Genomic DNA, 19,692 nt, shown 5'->3' with positions numbered 1-19,692 from the left:
GCGGATCGGTGTGAGCGTCCTCTCCCCACACCCCGCTGGGCCCAGCCGGGATGTCCGGGTCAAAGGAGAAGAAGCGGGCCAAGAAGATGAGGAACCAGCCGGCCAACGTCACGCTTTCCGCAGAGCCGGGGCCTTTCTCCGGCGGCGGGAACAGAGCCTGCTCCACTCTAGGTACGGTTGGGGGATCCTCCGCCCAGGGCCGGGGTGTGTGACCGCGGAGGGGGTGTCCCCTCGTCTCAGGGATGGCTGTCCCCATCTCGTCAGTCGCCGCGGCCCGTGAGGCGTGCCTGGAGCTTCAGCACTCCAGGGTTCCGTCCCCGGCCGCTGATTCCTTTGGCCATGGTCCTGCTGTAAATCTCGTTCTCGCTTCTCTGTGCAACCCCTTCGGTTACACGGCATTTCCCTATCTGGCCTATTGGATCCGATAGAGTATTGGAGACAAAGTCTGAATTTGGTACCATTTCCAGAAAGTGAAAAAGTTAACTTCATCTACTGCAGGCTCGCTACAGGACAGTGCAAAGATTTTACTTCGCACGAGAAAAAGAACTTAGTTCTTGTAATTTCTCGTGGCTTTTTCAGGTATGGATATTAAATATGATAGGGGGGATGTGAAATCAACCTTAGGAAGAAAGACTGTGTATGGTTATCAGTTACTCAGACTGCATTGTGTTTGTTACCTCTTTCCATCTCTAAACCCTCCAGGAGATGTTCGTTCTGAGCAGCAGAATTTTTCCAATCAGTCATCTGGGCCTTCTTACAGGAAAGATCAGTATATTTCAAGAGGGCAAAATAGAGGAGAGAGAGGCAGAGGAAGAGGAGGATGGCAAGGAGGAAGCCAAAGTGTTTCTGAGGAAATGCCAAAATACGTAACAGGTTTGTATGTAAGAGAACAGAATTCTCTAATTTACACAGTGTCTCTTCTTTGGTATTTTTTGCCATTTTTCGTGCTCTGATGCAGTTCTTTTCATTCCAGTATCTGCCTTTGCTCAAGCTCGTGCTGCTGAGATCAAAGCCATGTTGAAAGCAGTGTCCCAGAAGTCTTCCAACTCTCTGGTTTTCCAGACTCTGCCCAGGCACATGCGGAGGCGAGCTATGAGTCACAACGTCAAACGCCTGCCCAGGCGGCTCCAAGAGATGGCCAGGAAAGAGGTACAAGCGTGTTGCAGTGCTTGATGAACTGTGTGGTGGCCACAGCTAAGGCACAGAGTACAGCTGAGTGCCTGAATGTGAGGGCATTTTGGGTTTCAGTCAAAGCTTGATGCACTTGTGTGGATGGGGCTTGTGTAAAGACTTTCAAAGCGTTAGTCATAGTTAGCCTTAAGGATTACAGACAACTCCCATCAGAGTAAAGCTTATTGCTATATAACTTACCATAGGGTAGCTCAGGTTGGAAGAGACCTCAGAACTCATCTACTCCGACTCCCCTGCCATGGACAGGGACACCTCTCAACTACACTCAGCTGCTCAAGGCGCAGCCACAACCTCCCTGGGCAGCCTATTCCAGAGTCTCACCACCCTTGATTGAAGAATTTCTTCCTAAGCTCCAGTGTCTAAGTCTGCTCAGCTTCAAACCATCTCCCCTGTCCTGTCTCTAGACACCCTCCTGAAAAGTCCTTCTGTAGCCTTCCTGTAGGATTCCTTCAGCTATTGGAAGGCAGCTCTAAGGTCCCCCCAGAGTTTTCTCTTTTCCAGGCTGAACACCCCCAGCTTTCTCAGCCTGTCCTCATAGCAGAGGTGCTCCAGCCCTTGGATCATCTTTGTGGCAGCCTCTGGACTCCAGCAGCACTGTGTTTTTCTTGTGCTGGAGACAGTGTTGGAGATGAGGTCTCGGCAGAGCAGAGTCAAGGAGCAGAATCCCCCCTGCTGGCCACACTGCTCTGGCTGCAGCCCAGCACACAGCTGCCCTCTGGGCTGCATGAGGACACTGCTGGCTCTTGGGGAGCTTCTCAGCAACCAACACCCCCAAGTCTCTTTCTTCAGGGCTGCTTTCAACCCACTCTGCACCCAGCCTGGATTTGTGCCTGGGGTTGGCCGGATCCAGATGCAAGACTAGCTGGTGCTTCCTGTATCCTTCTATGTGTCAGTTTGTTTCTTCTGCAGAAGTTTGTCCTTTTGAGATGTGCTTCAGTCCCCTCTCTCACCACCAGGCAGAGAAAGCTGTCCACCAGAAGAAAGAGCAGTCCAAGACCAAGTGCCGCAAAGCTCGGAGGCGTCACATCCACCTGGTGGTGGAGTTCAACCGCAGGCAAAGGAAGAACATTTGGCTGGAAACACACATTTGGCATGCCAAGAGATTCCATATGGTGAAGAAATGGGGGTACTGCTTAGGAAACAGCCCCACGGAGAAGTGCTACAGGGCTTGTTACAGAGCCATGACGAAGCACTGCCTTCTCCAGGTACCCCCTTCACTGCTGTTTCCTTTGTTGTGTTGCTGAAGTGAAACGTGTGTAGTTGCAATGAGCATTTCTGACTCTTTGGAGTAGTGCTGTGTCAGCTGTTAGTAACTGCTGAGCAGGGAAGGATGATTTCATAATTGCAATGAAGGGTGGAGAGCAGCAGAACAAGGTGAAGCTTTAGAGTCTTATGGTAGCTGTGGCTGAACTACTGCATCTTCAGTCTTCTCAAGAGCCAAGAGATTGAAAGGCTGGAGAGTTGGGTGGGGAGAAACTGAATGAAATCCAACAAGGGCAAGGAAAGAACAACCCCAGAGCCCAGGATAGGCTGGGGACTGACCTGTTGGAGAGCAGTGAAGGGGCAAAGGACCTGAGGGTCCTGGTGGATAGAAGGATGCTCATGAGCTGGCAATGTGCCCTTGTGGCCAAGAAGCCCAAGGGCATCCTGGGGTGTATTGGAAGGGCTGTGGTGAGTAGGTTGAGAGAGATTCTTCCCCTCTACTCTGCCCTGCTGAAGCCACATCTGAAATACTGTGCCCAGTCCTGGACCTCTCAGGGAACTGCATGAGAGAGTCCAGCACAGAGCCACCAAGCTGCTGAAGGCAGTGGAACATTTCCCTGGGAGGACAGGCTGAGGGAGTTGGAGCTTGGAGCAGAGGGCTGCCCTCATTGCTGGGGATAAAGATGTGCAGGGCAGTGTCAGGAGGACAGAGCCAGGCTCTGCTCAGGGATGTCCAATGACAGGACAAGGGGCAAGGGGTGCAAGATGGAGCAGAGGAGGTGCCATGGGAACAGAAGGGAAAACTTTTTGCCTGTGAGGGTGCCAGAGCCTGGAGCAGGCTGCCCAGAGAGGTTGTGGAGTCTCCTTATTTGGAGACATTCCAAACCCACCTGGATGTGTTCCTGTGTGACCTGCCCTGGGTGATCTTGCTCTGGCAGGACTGGATGATCTCTGGAGCTCCCTTCCAAATCCAACCATTCTGTGATTGTGTGACCATCTTCCAGAGCAGGATGCTATTGAGGACAGGTGCTTTGTTCCATGTCCTTTTTGGTCACTTGGTTTGAGATGGTTTTGAATTGGTTGGCCCTCAAATGAGCAGTGCCTGACAGCTGTGCTGCAACTTGCAGTTTTAGGATGGAACAGAAAACTCAGAATTTGGCACAAATTTTAGTGAATGAAGAATTACTACTTCAGTGTAAATTGTGAAACTCTGCCTGGTCCTACCAATGTCCTCTTGTTTCAGGACCTATCATATTATTGCTGTCTGGAGCTGACTGGTAGAGAGAATGAGCTTCTGAAGCAGCTATCTCGAATCTGTAGCATGGACACAGGTAAAATATCTGGAGTTCAGACAATAAGACCCTGAACAGACCAAATGGTGACCCATCCTTTTGCCTTTTTAACATCAAACAAAACTTAGTAGTAGGAACAGAGTTGACAAAGCGTTGTGATTTTGCTTGAAAAACATAATTAAAATGTCTTATACTAGGACTGGACACTTTTGTCTTCAGTTGCTTTATGAGTAAGCCAATTGTGGCAGGCAGCCCAGCAGCCAGGCTGAATTTCTTTATTTCTTTTTTTTTTTTTTAAGAGATTATTTTGTTTTTCAATCAGTGTCATTTTGTTTAGGATTAACCTTTGAAGAGGCTTGCTGTCTGTCTGGAAGATTTGAAGGTTCCCTGGATCTTTACCAAGCAGATCGCTACCCTGAGGCTATGCTTGGTCCTGTTACATTCATTTGGAAGCCCAGGGATGGGTCTGAAAACAGACAGCTGTGGATCTGGGTGCATCCAGCTCTCAAACAGGTATATTTTTTTTTCTGTGTAGTTGAAATCTTAATTTTTTTAATGAAAAAAAAAAGTTTTGTGTGCCAGTAAATTTTATTAACTTAAGCTTGGTGAGAGTACATTCTTAACAGTATTCAGTATTACTTTCAGCTCTTGCTAGACTTCATCAGAAGGAAATTTGTTCTCTGAAGTCTTTACAGGAGAAGAAAATAACTTCAGCTTTTCAATGCACTGCTTAGCATCCTAATCCTAAACTTCCCATTTTTCTTAAGGACATCCTGGGAGAGCTAAAAGCAATTTTTCAGTGTTCAGAGCCTGAAGAAATCTGTATTCCTGAGCCTGTTACACCATCAGTTCAAGAGGAAAAACAAAAGGATGTTGTTCAGAGCCTTGGCAAGAGAAGAAAGGAAGATAAAGAAGGAGAAAAAGCTGTGCCAGTGAAAAAAATAATTGGTGATGGCACAAGAGATCCTCTCCAGGCCTGCTTTTGGATCTCACCAGCTACTGGCATCATGATCAGGTTTGTTCATAGTAGAGTCAAACTGCCCTTTAACCTCTAAAACAGCTGAATTCTGCCTTTGCAATGCTGGGGGGGGGTTGGGGGATTGTGTGTTGTGTGATTGTCCTTTCTGTTTCCTGTGTGAAACCTTCCTGTTTCAGTGACAGAAGCATGGAGATTCTCAGATACAGACTGATCGGCCCCTTAGCACACTGCGTCCTGACAGACACCTTGAAAGCTGCTGCTCTCCAAACAGTAAGGAAACTGCCAGTTCAGATATTGCTGTCATTTTGGGAAGGCTGCTGGAATGTGCAAGCTTGGCTTTGCTAGAAAGAAATCACAGATTCTATAGCCTTGTTTATTCTAAAGACTAACCTGTGTATTCCTACTCTGTTAGCTTCTCTCTGTTGAGCCTCTTGACTAAAACCGATGTCAGCAAGAACTCCTGTCTGGAGTGAGTCCAGAGGAGGCCACAAAGATGATCCAAGGGCTGGAGCAGCTCTGCTATGAGAACAGGCTGAGGGAGCTGGGGGTGTTCAGCCTGGAGAAGAGAAGGCTCCAGAGGGACCTTAGAGCTGCCTTCCAGTAGCTGAAGGGACTTCTCCTGAGGGTGTCTAGAGAAAGGATGAGGGGGAATGGTTTGAAGCTGAGGCAGAGCAGGGTGAGACTGGAGCTTAGGAAGAAGCTCTTCAGTCTGAGGGTGGTGAGACTCTTGGACTCCCTGGGAGTGTTGAAGGGCAGGTTGGATGAGGCCTCAAGCAGCCAAGCTTAGTTGAGAGGTGTCCCTGCCCATAGTATGGAGGTTGGAGGAGATGAGCTCTGAGGTCCCTAAGCCATGCTATGATGATTCTGTGATTTTAAGTGGGGGTAGGAAGAAGCTAGAAGCACTGGTGCTGCTGAGCAGATTGTAATTTCTGCTGTAGTGGTGTGTTTTGCTGGGTACTTCAGACTCTCTTTAACAAACCACAGATCATGTTTCTTGAGCAATGAGCTCGAGTTTAACTAGATTTGTTGTTTCCCAGGAGATGGCAAATTCAGAGACAGAACTGAATAACTGGTGGGTAGAAAACTGCAAGGACTCTGACAGAGTATCCCTTCATCAACGTCAAAGTGCTATCTTTGAGCTTTTAGAAGGTATTGGGGCATGTGGGTGCAATGGGAGGAATGGGAAGCTCTTCAGTGCTAAAAACTGGCATGCTGCTAAGCTGAGTTTGGAAATGCTTGATCAAGAGAGTGATGCCTCTGGGCATCACTCATTGAGCCCAAGACATTGGCTTGGCTTGTCAAAGATTTGAGAACTGGCTTTTTTAAGGGAATTTTGATCTTCTCTACAGTCCTAAGTTCATAGATAAACTGAATCTTGTTTTCCTGTTTTCATGAAGCTGAGATTTCTGGTGGGATGTGCAGTCTGACATAGCCTCCCTCTCTTCCCCCCATACACCCTGAGTGAAGGCAGTAGATTGTGCAGTATCTCCACAGATAAAATGGTAGACTCCTACCCAAACTAGAAATATTTTCCCTTGCACTATGTAGTTTTGTTTCTAATGAACAACTGTGTGTTTGGCTGAACTGTAAAGTATCATAAAGTTCACTTTCTAGCACTGAAGCAGGTAAGGAACTGACTTTGATAGCTCTCATACTGTAATCAGGCTGTCCAGTGTGATGCAGTTAAGCAGAGATGAGGTAAAACCTCTAAAAACCATTTAAAACTTCCTTTCTCTGAAAGACAAAAGCAAGGTTTGGGTTTTCTTTAAGAGATGTGTCAAGTGCAAAGGATGAATTGAGTCTGTGAGCTGGGAGAGTGACCTCCTTCCCAGTTAGGCTTAAAGGCAGCTGCAAAACTTTGTCTTAATGCTGTTACTGTTGTCTTTTGTCCTGGGACGCTTAACAAGCATTGGTGAGTTTGAAAACATATTCAGCTGAGTACCCTGGCTTGCTTCTCTGATGGCACATCCCTGCAGAGGAAAAGTGCACCAGGCAGTAGTGCAGAGGGAGGTCACAGCCTGCTGGGTGGTTTCATGGCAATGTTAATCTGTGTATTTTTGAAGGGCTAAGTTCACCATCACAAATGCCACCAGGCACAATACTGGGCCTCACTGTTGGAGATCCTCGAGTCAATTTGCCAAAAAAGAAGACAAAAGCCATTCCGGACTTTGAGAAATACCAAGGTAAAATTGCCTTCCTTGTGCTTCTGGAACTGCCAAAGGCAAGAGGTTCAGTTGCTTTCTACACTTTTGCTTTAACTTACTGTCTGCTTCTACTGATTGTCTCGTGCTGTTTTCATCTGGTGTTTGATTTCAGAATGTTTCCTTCCCCTTCCCACAAGCCCTGGCAGAACAGAAACAGCTGGCAAGTTAGCTAGGTTTCAGAAGAGCAGTTGTGAGGGAGGGACATGCACCAAAGCTGGTCTTGTGCTCAGTGGAAGCCTCTGTCTGACCATACAGATGATCCAGGTTCGAATCCTGGCAAGGCCAACCAGGTGCTAAAAGCTCCTTAGTGAAGTGTTCCAGAGCATCTGCAGGATAGAGTGGGGGTCATGTGCAGGGCTTTGCAGGTGTTTCCAGTCAGGTGGACAGGACAAAGACTGCCTCACCTCATAGGAGAAACATCGTGGTTAGCTAGCTAGAAGTAGCAAATAGGACAAGTTGAAGGTTCCAAAGGCTTCATGACCTTGGTAGTGTTTGCAAGATGTCAGAATGGTCCTTGTCTTTTCTCACTTAAGTCACCTGAACGCTGTCCTTTATCTCTCCACACAGCTCTCTTCCCTGGATTTTCTCACTTCCTCCTGTACTACACTCTGTATCTAGAATAGCCTTGCTCCTGTTAATTACTTTTATTTCAGGATCCATTTTAAGGCCTCCAGGAATTCTCTCAGCTTAGTTTGTAGTCTCCTTGGGGCATAGGGTCTTGTTGCACATTTCACTGCATCTCTACACCAATTCCATACTTCCTTCCCCTTCTTGCTTCCTGGCCATTCAGTTGCTATTAGGGTTACTATTAGTAGGCTTGAAGTGGCACTGTGTATGTTAGCAGATTCTGTGTGTGCTTTAGCCTCTCTTTTCTTTAATAGCATTTAAAAGCTAACTAATTTTCTTAGGAAGTCTTTCCTGATCTAAAAATATACCATGAGTGACTAGTTTAGGTAAGTTGCAGCCATCACCTTTGCTTGTGGATTGTCAGCCTGTGAAAGGACACACATCTGTCCCTACCCATTTTTATTCATCCTAACAAATCAGGTTAGTTCCTTCCCAGTTCCTCCTGAGTGCACATGCTGGTAGGATTTAATCAAAGAGCTGTCCTCATGTCTTCAGGCTGGGGTGTAGAAAGCTTGTGAATAAATCACTTTTCAGTGCCTGCTCAGCAGGTTTATGCCTTCTGGAAATCAAGACTCCCAGAAAAGAATCAGTGCTTACAGGACTGCAGATTAGTGCAGGTCTTGTCTCCATTTTAAAGCACACTTCCAACATTTTGATGTGCTTGGGCTGTCTTCTGTGGGAGAATGCAAACAACACTGCCTCAAAAACTGCTGAAGGTGGAGTGTGGTGGAGCTTCCAAAGAATCACTGAATGAGATGCACAGAGGGAGAATGCATCATGAAAGATCAGTGAGCAGGAGTTCCTTCTGAAGATGCAGAGCCTGAATCCTTGCCTGTAAAGATGCTGCTTGGAGAGGTGTCTGGGATCAGCTGTCCTGGTACCACACAGCCCTGTGTACCTGTGGCTCTGAAACTGCTCCATTAGCAGTGCTTGTGGTTTTGCCCTTTTTTTTTTTAATGTTATTTCCTCACAGAGGGAAGGGAAAATTGCAAATGGAAGAACTCTTAGGTCTGCTTTCTGGGACTGTTCAGACAGTCAGCTATACAAGTCAGAGCAACAGCTTGCGGTGGGACAAACCCTTCCTCTGCCTGTCTTGTCTAAGCACCAGCCACTGACCCCAGCAGAAGTAGATAATGTGCTGATTGTTGCTGAACTTTGTGTGCTTAGTAACACAACTCCCTGTTTCCTGTACTAGCTCTAACCATCTTCCACTGTCATCAGCAACTTACTCATCAGTAGGTTTATTTCCCCAGCATGTCTTAAAATGTGGACTGAAGAAAAGAGGAGAGAGGTAAGAAATAAGAGAAGTAATGTGAGGATTTGGGATCCTGGTTAGAATTATAGAGAATTCTGTATTCTTATTATTAAAGAGAAAATGATCAAAAGACTGATTTAAAACCCACACAATAGGTAAGACCTTGGAGATGACAAAGTGAGCAGCAGCCCCTGTCAGTTCTAATCACAGAACTCTTCATAGGTTGGTTTGTTTATTGGTCAGAGTTATTTTCCTGGCTACCTGGGTCAGCATGCATTGCATACTGCACACTGAAGGCTTTTCATCCAAAGGTAGGTAGACATTCAATAAGAGATAGATTATTTAATACTCCAGCAATCAATTTCAAAGCTAGAAGGGTTACTTATCTTCAGTAACCCACACAGCTGTTGGTCTCTGTAGACAGAAGTAAAGAATAGGCCCTTCCTTGAAGTGCAGAGCCTGAGAAGATGCAGAGTGGGAAGCTAGTGCTAAATAAGTAGTTGTATCCCCCTGCCCATGGCAGGGGGGGTTGGAGGAGATGATCTCCTAAGTATTCTTCCAACCTAAGCCATTCTATGATTGTATGATCAAGTCCAGGTCCTGCACTTAGGTCACAGCAACCTCATCAACACTCCAGGCAGAGTGGCTGGAAAGTCACCCAGCAGGAAGGATCTGGGTGTGTTGGATGACAGCTGGCTGAACAGGAGCCAGCAGTGTGCCCAGGTGGCCAAGAAGGCCACCAGCAATAGTGGAACCAGCAGGACCTGCACAGGGATTGTCCCCCTGTACTCAGCACTGGTGAGGCCACACCTTCAGTACTGGGTTCAGTTTTGGGGCTTCTCACTGCAAGAAAGACATTGAGGGGCTGGAGCAGCTCCAAAGAAGGGCAGTGAAGCTGGTGAAGAGTTTGGAGAACAGGGCTGGGGAGGAGGGACCTGGAGTTGTTTGTCTGGAGAAGAGGAGGCTGAGGGGAGACCTCGTTGCTCTCTACAGCTTCCTTGAGAGGAGGTTACAGTGAGGTGGGGGTTGGTCTCTTCTCCTTAGTCTCAGGTGATAGAGAGGAAGTGGCCTGAAATTGTGCCAGGGGAGGGCTAGGATGGACATGAGGAAAAATTTCTTTGCTGCAAGAGTGGTCAGGGATTGGAACAGGCTGCCCAGGGAGGTGGTGGAGTCTCCATCCCTGGAGGTGTTCCAAGAGATGTGAGGCCATGGTGTAATGACCGTGGTGGTGTTGAGCTGGTGGTTGGACTCAATGATCTTGGAGGTCTTTTCCAACCAAAACAACTCTGATTCTAAGATTCTGTGCTAGTCATATCTGTAACAATGACCTTTCCTCTGTGACTTCCCTTAGAGGTCATCCTTGCTTCTCTTCCAAGTTTCCTTAGGTGGGCTCATTTCAGGCTTTGTAATGTTGCTCTTTGGTTTTCAGCAAACCTCTTGAGCTTCACATTCTTGCATGAAAGGTAAAATCCCAGAATGTTAACCCTGGTGTCCTGAAGGTGTAACTTGTGATGTCATTTGTGATTAAGAGAATGCCAGGTTGATGTGTCTAAGGCTAACAGTTCTATTTCAGTCTGTTCAGTTGGAAAACCATGTGGCAGTGAAATGCTCCAGCAGCAGTGGAGCTTGTTAGCCTTTTCCTAGTCTGTATCCTTAAGCTGTCTGCTGGTGGCACTGCTGACAGTGGAGTGATGTATATTGGGGTTTGGGTAATTTGATACTTAAGGCACAAAAATCGTTGGAACTTTGTTTGAAAGCTCTCTTCTTTTGTAGATAATGATAAAGTTAGGCAGCTGTACCTGGAGGGTGTGCCTGCAGACTGTGCTCACAGCTTCATCTGGGACCAGGACATCTGTAAGAACGTCACAGAAACTAAAATCTCAGAGCAGGTAACTAAGAAGGTGGATTGCCATGGGGATAAAGGGCTGATAGTCCACAGGGTGAGACTCTTTATCAATCCAAGGGCAGATGGTTTCCTAATGACACAGCATCCAGCTGCTGAGGTGAGGAGTTTATTTGATGGCCTTTGTGTAATGTTTTCTCACAACCATTGCATGATTGAATTAAAAGAAAGCTTTACTGGAGTGCCTACAGGTCTAAATAGTTGTAGGTCTATTTATAAGATGGGTTTGGAATTCCCCCCCCCCCCCCCCCCCCATCACTGTGGCTCATGTGCAGGAGATAAAGAAAGATGAAGTGGCACAGAGAGGCTCTGGCCATTCACTCAGTCATAGACAGGATGATTCTCCTGACAAAAGAGATGTGGAGATGGGAAGAAAATCAAACTTTCTGGTTCTTAACTGCAGCACTTTGTGTTCTGGGCATTCTGGGCAATACCTTTGGATGCACAAAGGGCTTTAAATGCACTGGTACAGGTTTGAAATCTCCTGGCATGACTCTGTTAGCAGTGGAGAAACAACCCATAAAATGCTTGGGTGAAAAGGTGATTTAGTCACAGGAGGTGATAAACTTTCAGCACTGTTGTAATAAAGAAGAGAAAATATTTGTGTGGCGGAAAGATCCCTAAACATTCCCTTTAGGAGAAGGAGGTTGGTGCTCCTTCAGACTGGCTGGCATGGTGTAAAAGAAGCAGAGGATTTACCAGCTAGGACACCACCATCAGGACAGTCCTTGTCTGTGACAGTGTTCTTCATGCTGCCATGAGGGTTTGCCTTCTAAACCAGCTGATGTAGAAGGGACCTGTCAGGAGGCAGCCTGCTGCTCTGTTTCCTGTATCAGTGCAGTCTGGGTGTGGTGCAGTGAAATCTAACAGCTGCTTACTGACAAAGCCTTGATGCCAGCATGCTTTGGGTGAAACTGTTTGATGCCCAAATGTTCTTCCCATCTCCTTGGATGTCCAGGTTTGCTCCATGTGTGGTTGCTGTCCTGTCTGAAAGCCCCTGCTCAGGCCACTCTTCTGCACAAAGCTGGAAATGCCAAGTTGCAATCCTTATTTTTTTTTTCTGCCTTTATCTGTGCTGAATGTTTTTGCTCTGAGTTTCAGTTACCTGTTCTCCATCAAGGTCTAAGAAAGGGAGAAAAAGGGTGCTTAGGACTTTTTTTTCTGAATAGAATTTCCATGTCACAGTATGCAGCATACTACTGGTGCGGTTTTCCTAGTAATAAGCTCACCTCACCTTTGAAGGGTGTCTGGAAGAGGGAAAAATGGTTACTAAACTTATGGGAAATGTCTCCTCCTTCTCAGGATATAAACCAAATGAGAGCTCAATTACTAGTACCTGGCTCACACCTTGATTTGGGTCCTTCTGAATCCAAGATTCCCATCCTGTTGGTGCAGCAGCCAGGGAAGATGGCTGGAGAAGATCGCCCAGGATGGGGCAGTGGCTGGGATCTCTATCTCCCAAAGGGCTGGGGCATGGCTTTTTGGATTCCTTTTGTAAGTGACTTTTAATTGCAAATTGCAAGTAAACACGTCAATTCTATCATTTAGTTCAGCATAATTGATTTTAGAGAGTATACTTCACATTGTGTGTCCAATTCAGGGTTATAGGAACAAATCCCCCTTAAAAAGAGGGTTCATCACTGGTGGTGGAGGCTTGGTCTCAGCCAACACCTTTCCATATCTTCTGTTGGGTGTAACTGTGCCCACATGGCAGTCTGAAGCAGGAGATCAGCGTGGAGTAAGGAGAGAAAGCTGAGGCTGTAGCTCTTTGATTCTGTGTTTCTACAGACCCGTGGCTCCCATCCATTTCCACCACTCTGCCAACTGATTGCCTCTGTTTTGGGAGAGAGCTTGAAACACCAAGATTGACTTAAGCTCAAATACTGCTCTGGTGCTGTTTGAAGCATCCTGCTTTGGATGTTTAAGTGGCAACTTTAAAGTCTTTTTGCAGTGAGATTCATGCTTTTGATGTTCAGAGAGATGAATGACAGTGACACCTTTGTACTATTAAAATGATTACTATTAAAATGATTTGGGTAGTGACTTGGAGGGAGTGATGTGACCTTCCTGGCAATGTCCAGGATCAGAACTTCTAAAGTTCTTTCCTGATAGCTGTTCAGAATTAAATTTTAGGAGGTGATCTGCTAGAGAGCAGCCCTGTGGAGAAGGACCTGGGAGTCTTGGTGGACGACAAATTATCCACGGGTCAGCAATTTGCCCTTGTGGCCAAGAAGGCTAATGGGATCCTGGGGTGCATTAAGAGGAGTGTGGCCTCAGATCTGGGGAGGTTCTCCTCCCCCTCTACTCTGCCATGGTGCTACCTTACCTGGAACATTGCTTCCAGTTCTGGGCTCCCCAGTTCAAGAGGGACAGGGATCTGCTGGAGAGAGTCCAACAGAGGCTACCAGGATGATGAAGGGACTGGAGCACTGCTCTATGAGGAAAGGCTGAGAGACTGGGGTCTGTTTAGTCTGGAGAAGAGAAGACTGAGAGGGGATTTAATAAATGTTTGTAAACACTTGAGGGCTGAGTGTCAAGAGGGAGGGGACAGGCTCTGCTCAGTTGCACCCTGGGACAGAACGAGGAGCAGTGGATATAAACTCCAGGACAGGAGGTTCCACCTCAACATGAGGAGGAACTTCTTCACTGTGAGGGTCACAGAGCACTGGAAGAGGCTCCCCAGAGAGGTTGTGGAGTCCTCTCTGGAGACTTTCAAGCCCCATCTGGGTGCATTCCTGTGTGACCTGTGATAGGTCTCAGGTTGGACTCGGTGACCTTCAGAGGTCCCTTCCAACCCCTAACATTCTGTGATCCTCTAAAGAGCATGAGCAACAGTTTGGTGAAATGAGCATCTAGATCTGTGAAACCTATATTTCTTCATTTTTTTGAAAGCTAAAGTGTCAGACTTTCCATTTTCCAAGGCTGCTGGCAGTTTTGTTTTTTGCTTCAGTGAGGAGCCAGGACTCAGCCCAACCCTCACCTGCTTGGGGCTTGGTTTTTATAACAGATCTATCGAGGTGTGCGAGTCGGTGGCCTGCAGGAGGCTTTGAAGCATTCTGAATATCAAAGAACACCTCACACTCCAAATGATTTCCCAGACTGCAGGGCAGGGATGCAGTTTGCCAAAGAACTGGAAGCTGATCTTCGGGAAAAGTTCAAACGGTAATCATCAACTTCAGAGTCAACTGCAGGAATGAAAAAAAACAGGAATGCTGCTTAAATATTCCCTTAATTATCTCTTGTTCTGTCCATTTATATTGGGGCTTGAGGGAGATCCTGCCCTTGTGTCCATTTAGACTTGATCTTGAAGGAGATCCTGCCCTTGTGTCCATTTAGACTTGAGCTTGAGGGAGATCCTGCCCTTGTGTCCATTTAGACTTGAACTTGAGGGAGATCCTGCCCTTGTGTCCATTTAGACTTGAGCTTGAGGGAGATCCTGCCCTTGTGTCCATTTAGACTTGAGCTTGAGGGAGATCCTGCCCTTGTGTCCATTTAGACTTGAGCTTGAGGGAGATCCTGCCCTTGTGTCCATTTAGACTTGGGCTTGAGGGAGATCCTGCCCTTGTGTTTTAAATCCTAGTATAAAGAAAGAAAAGAATCCTATGTGTATTTCATGGGAAGGCTCTGCTAAACAGGGCACATAGGGCCACAAAGATGATCTGCTGTCTGCAGCACCTCTGCTGTGAGGATAGGCTGGGTGTGTTCAGCCTGCAGAAGACTCTGGGGGGACCTTAGAGCTGCCTTCCAATAGCTGAAGGGATCCTGCTGCAGAGGAACTTTTCATGAGGGTGTCTAAAGACAGGACAAGGGGCAATGGTTTGAAGCTGAGGGAGAGCAGGGTTAGACTGGAGCTGAGGAAGAAGTTTTTCTTTAGGCAGGTGGTGAGACTGGAACAGGCTGCCCAGAGAGGCTGTGGCTGCCTCCTTCCTGGCAGTGCTCAAGGCCAGGTTGGATGAGGCCTTGAGAAGCTGAGTCTAGTTGAGAGGTGTCCCTGCCCATGGTGGGGAGGTTGGAGGAGATGAACTCTGAGTTCCCATCCAACCTGAGCCATTCTGGGGTTCTGTTCCTAGAGATCTGCTCAGTTTCAAGGCTATTAACAAGGCTGCACAACAATAAAATAAGCAAAGCTTAGCAGCAAATGAGGGAGGAGGCAGGAGAAGCCAGGGTGTCAAAGTTCATCCTGGATGTCAAATACCAGCTGCTCTGAAGCTTGCCTCCATTTCCACAATATTAAACACAGAACTCTTAACCAGGAGGATGGAGTAGCTTGAGCTGTCTTCTGCACCAGCTGAGGCTGGTTCCTCTTCCAGCTAGGAGGGGAAAGTAGGAAATGCTCAGAGGAAGATGACAGTAGGAGAAGTTCAGAGGAAGATGTGGTGGTCAGTCACAGTACATGGAAATATGCAGCATGGTCAGGAAGGGAGCAGTGCTACCTGCAAGTGCATCTCTCAAGTTGTTCAGTGAGAATACAAAAGCAATGCACATCCTGTTCTAAACACTTGGGTTTGGGAACAGGAAGCATTTCTTAGGCCAGTGGGACAAAGCAGGCAGCCTTTGGAGTGCTGGGAGCAGGATAAGGGCCCAGGAAGCAAATCTTCTCACCTCCTTCATTTCTCATCTAGACGTCCACCTGCAAAAAGGGCAAATTATGTCAAGCTGGGCACTCTGTCCCCTTTCATCTGTCCTTGGGGGCAGCTGACCAAGAACTGGGAAGGAAGAATGAAAGCTGCAGGAGGGCACAGCTTTTGTGAATCCAAAGCAGAAGTGGTCAAAGCAGCTTCCTCTGAGACTGGTGAGTTAGAGGAGACCATGGAAGTAAGCTCAGAAGGTGCCCTAAAGACAAAGGATGATACAGGAACCCACGATGTTGGTGAGAGAGATGAAACTGTGACAGCAAGTGACTTCATTGTCCTCAGGTATGTGACCATGGTAAGGTGGGTGAGGTGTTCTTTCCTTGCTGGGAATCATTGAATTGGGAAAAGGAAGAGCTCAGCCTTCATCCAAGGGCTGGAGCACCTCTGCTGTGAGGACAGGCTGAGGGAGCTGGGGTAGTTCAGCCTGGAGAAGAGAAGATTCTGGGCAACCTTAGAGCTGTCTTCTAATAGCTGAAGGGATTCTACAGGAAGGCTGCAGAGGGACTTTTCCTGAGGGTGTCTAGAGACAGGACAAGGGGGAATGGTTTGAAGCTGAGGGAGAGCAGGGTTAGACTGGAGCTGAGGAAGAAGTTCTTCAGTCTGAGGGTGGTGAGACTCTGGAATAGGCTGTCCAGGGAGGTTGTGGCTACCTCCTCCCTGGGGGTATTGAAGTCCAGGTTGGATGAGGCCTTGAGTAGCTAAGTCTAGTCAAGAGGTGTCCCTTCCCATGATGTGGAGGTTGGACGAGATGAGCTCTGAGGTCCTTTTCAACTTTAACCATTCTATGATTATTGAGATGAATTACTTGACCCAAATAGAGTGAGGAGATTAATTAGTTTTGTTGTGGATCAGAATTCGCTGTTGAGTGAAAGTCTTCCTCCCAGACCAGATGAAGTAAATTTCTTCAATTATCTGAAATTAACACTTTTGAGTTTGGTGCATTCTTGGGCTTGTCACATTCTCTCTGCTTCCAGGTGGATGGAGCTTTCAGAGGCTCAGGTTTGGGATTTTAAAGCTGTTGCTGTGTGAATCAGCTTGCATTCTCTTTGCCAATCCCATCATCACAGGTGGTTCTTGCACTGCTTCAGCTCTGTGAAGAGAGCAGAGAACCCTCTGCATTCCAGTGCAACACACGAGGGCAGCAGCAGTGTTTGGAAAGAGCCTGACTGCAGCTCTGGGAGTTTTGTGTAGTTCCAAGGAGAGGAAAGCATTGGCAGTTCTGCACTGCAGTAATGGCACTGGAGGGTTTAGAGCATCTCTCACAGGTTTTGGAGGTTTTCCTGAGAGTCCAATGGAGAACTGCAAGGATGATTGGGGGACTGGAACATCACTGCAGTGAAGAAAGACTGAGAGCCCTGGGGCTGTTTAGTCTGGAGAGAAGGCTGAGTGGGGATCTGATCAATGTCTATAAACAGCTGAGGGGTGGGTGGCAGGATGATGCTCAGGACAAGGGACAACAGGCACAAGCTAGAACCCAGGAGGTTCCACCTCAACATGAGGAGACACTTCTGTACTGTGAGGGTGCTGGAGCCTGGAGCAGGCAGAGAGGTTGTGGAGTCTCCTTCTCTGGAGACATTCAAAACCCACCTGGATGTGTTCCTGCGTGACCTGCCCTGGGTGATCCTGCTCTGGCAGGGGGTCTGGATGATCTCTAGAGGTCTCTTCCAAGCCCTAGCACTCTATGATCCTGAAGAAATACCTTACAGATGAATTCTACTCAATCCTGTTCTGTTTGAGCTACAAGAGCTACAGATACCAGCTTGGAAGGTTACAGTGAGTCCCAGAGGGTTTTTAAATTGTGCTCTTGGAAATGTGTAGGGCACTGGATTTCTGTTGCACTGCTTGTTACTAACCACCCTGTCTGTTGTTTTTTGATGCTGGCAGGAGTGAGAAGCTGCTGCAGCAGCTGGCAGCCTGGTGCTATCCCACAGCTGGGAGGGATCGGCGAGTCCGCCTCGTTTCCCGCCTGGGACAGAAGCAGATGGCTGAAGATGTCCTTCTGCCCATCCTGATGAGCTACCCAAGGGCTCTGGTATGGGTCAAGTTGTCTCTCCTGGGCAAGGGCAATCCTGAGTTACATGCCATGATTTGCATCCCAACAGAAGATGACCTGCTGCAGCTAAGCAAGGACAGACTCTACTGTGGCCCTCAGGAGCCCAGACATCAGGACATATTCAAACACAAGATACGGAAACTGAAAGAGGAGAAGAAGAAGAAGAAGAAGACCACAAAGGCTCTAGAAGATGAGCTTGCAAGCATTCCAGATATAGAAACAACTGACAGGCATGAAGACCTTGTTCTTGGTCTGTGGTCAGGTGCTCTCCCAGATGTTACTTCCCACTGCTCCAGGACTCTCCTGGGCTATGTGACTCGAGGGGATTTTTCTCTGGCTGCTGGCTGTGGAGAAGCGCTGGGCTTTGTTAGCTTGACAGGCTTGCTGTGGATGTTACACCAGCAGCCAGCAGCCAGAAAAGGGCTGGTTTTGCTAAGGACTCCAGCATCCTTGCAATACAGATTTGCCAGGCTTAATATTGAGGTTTAAGGATCATTGCAGTGCAGCAGAATGCCAAAAAAAAAACCCCAACCCCAAAACACCAAAGAATGCCTGGTTGGTCCTCTGTGGCCTTCCTGATATGCCTCAAATTGGAGGTGGTTCTGAGGCCCAACAATGTCTTGAGGATTATGAAATAATTAAAAAGCTTTGTTAATGCATAAAACAGACCAGGTGTTACTTTTGATGTCTCCTAGTAAGGTGTCCATTAGCATGATCTTCTTTATCTCTGAAGAAGCTTATAGTTAATAATTCCACCTCAGAGCAGTGGATGCTGGAACAAGACACTGAAAATCAGCATCTCCCTGTTAGAAATCCTGTGCTCAGGTGGATTGTGACTTTCAGAGCACTTGCACACATAGCTGCATGTGGTCTGGTCCAATGTATATAGCAAGTGGCTTTTCCCAAATCACACAATCACAGACTGGTTTGGGTTGGAAGGGACTTCCAGAGGTCACCCAGTCCAACCCCCTGCAGTTAGCAGGGTCATCCTCCACTGGATCAGCTTGTTCAGAGCCCTGTCCAGCCTCACCTTGAATATCTCCAGGGATGGGGCCTCAGCCAACTCCGTGGGCACCTGTTGCAGTGTTCCAGCACCCTCATGGTGCAGAACTTGTTCCTCACATCCAAACTAAACCTGCTCTTCCCTCATTTCAAACCACTGCCCCTCATCCTATCCCTGCAGGCCTTTGCAAACAGTCCCTCTGCAGCCTTCTTGTAGCCCCCTTCAGGTACTGGCAGGCTGCTGTTAGGTCTCCCTGGAGTCTTCTCCAGGCTGAACACCCCCAGCTCCCTCAGCCTGTCCTCATAACAGAGGTGCTCCAACCCCCTGATCATCTTCATGGCCTCCTTTGGAGCCACTCCATCAGTTCCATGTCCTTCCTGTGTTGAGGGCTCCAGAGTCCTCATGTCTGAATGGCTGTGGCTGCAGTGGAACAGAGCAAAAGCAGAGAAACCTGGCACAGAAAGCAGAAGGGTCCTGAGCTTAAAGGCAAATAAAGTGTGCCCCAGGTGTGGAATCTTGGATTAGAGCAACTGGGGCTGTTACATTGGAAAGCATATCCACCTCTCTCTTCTCTGAGAGTAAAAAGTGGTTTGGAAAGGTGGTATCAAGTTGCTGTTGGGAGGTCAGCATGCTTATGCTGTTCAGAACAGGGGGATGTTGGGGTTCCTTCAAACACAATTTTTGCCTGGAATATGCCAGGATGGGAGGTTTCTTCATCTTACAGCTTGGCTTATGGGTGGTGTTGAAACAGTCATAGAACCTGTAAAGTATGCTCTAGGGGGTGAGGGGAGAGAGTATTTGATTGGACTGAAGGTATGTGGCTTCATTTTGGTGTTTTGCTGGGTTTTGTTTGTTTTTGTTTAATGCCAGCCTTGCAGCCATCATTGAGTTAAGCAGCTTGAAAACAGGCCTGAAACAATCCACTGCAGTTTAGTAGCAGCATGCTAGAAATGTGTGATGGGTGGTAAAATTACCCTGAAATCATGTGCAAATAAAAATGGAATCTGGGCTTGATCCTGGAGTCTACTGATTCTTCAAGAAATTAAATATGGGTTGGTTAGTTAAGGACTTGTCTTTTTAAGTAGTACCCTGCAAGTCATTTCCAGTTCTAGTGTCCCCAGCATAAGAAGGACACAGATCTGTTTGTTCCAGATTTAGAGCACTGAAAAGAAAACTGTTAGGCTGCATTTGGCTGCCCTCTGTCTGCATGTGCCATGATCCCCCAAGGCTTCCACCTCCACCAAAAAGTCTGACACTTCACCAATCATTTTCCAAGACTGGTTTCAACAACCCCAGCTGCCTTCCTGCCAGGTAGCTTCTTCCATTGCTTATAGCCTTCTGCACAGAT

General features: G+C 47.4%; 1 protein-coding gene across 1 annotated transcript; it reads left to right on the top strand.

The window, feature by feature from the left end:
* Positions 1-50: 50 nt before the first annotated feature.
* POP1 (POP1 homolog, ribonuclease P/MRP subunit) lies at positions 51-17,830 on the top strand. Its single transcript, XM_054385486.1, has 15 exons — positions 51-171; positions 703-873; positions 974-1,149; positions 2,148-2,396; positions 3,638-3,725; positions 4,024-4,199; positions 4,454-4,701; positions 4,842-4,935; positions 5,703-5,814; positions 6,729-6,848; positions 10,525-10,640; positions 11,957-12,148; positions 13,662-13,816; positions 15,277-15,570; positions 17,173-17,830. The coding sequence occupies exons 1-15, from the start codon at positions 51-53 to the stop codon at positions 17,828-17,830; spliced, it is 2,970 nt and encodes a 989-aa protein (XP_054241461.1).
* The last annotated feature ends 1,862 nt before the right edge of the window (positions 17,831-19,692 follow it).

This window comes from Indicator indicator, chromosome 12 (genome assembly GCF_027791375.1).
Source record: "Indicator indicator isolate 239-I01 chromosome 12, UM_Iind_1.1, whole genome shotgun sequence".
Taxonomy (NCBI): Eukaryota; Metazoa; Chordata; class Aves; order Piciformes; family Indicatoridae; genus Indicator; species Indicator indicator.
The sequence above is the reverse complement of the archived record's forward strand: the minus strand, read 5'-3'. Positions and strand labels throughout refer to the sequence as shown.

What these genes read in the sequence shown, in the direction of transcription:
- POP1 (XM_054385486.1), top strand. Translation starts at nt 51, where the DNA reads ATGTCCGGGTCAAAGGAGAAGAAGCGGGCCAAGAAGATGAGGAACCAG. An exon ending in CAGAGCCTGCTCCACTCTAG is followed by an intron (nt 172 to 702) that starts GTACGGTTGGGG and finishes TAAACCCTCCAG; the next exon opens with GAGATGTTCGTTCTGAGCAG. An exon ending in AATCTGTAGCATGGACACAG is followed by an intron (nt 3,726 to 4,023) that starts GTAAAATATCTG and finishes CATTTTGTTTAG; the next exon opens with GATTAACCTTTGAAGAGGCT.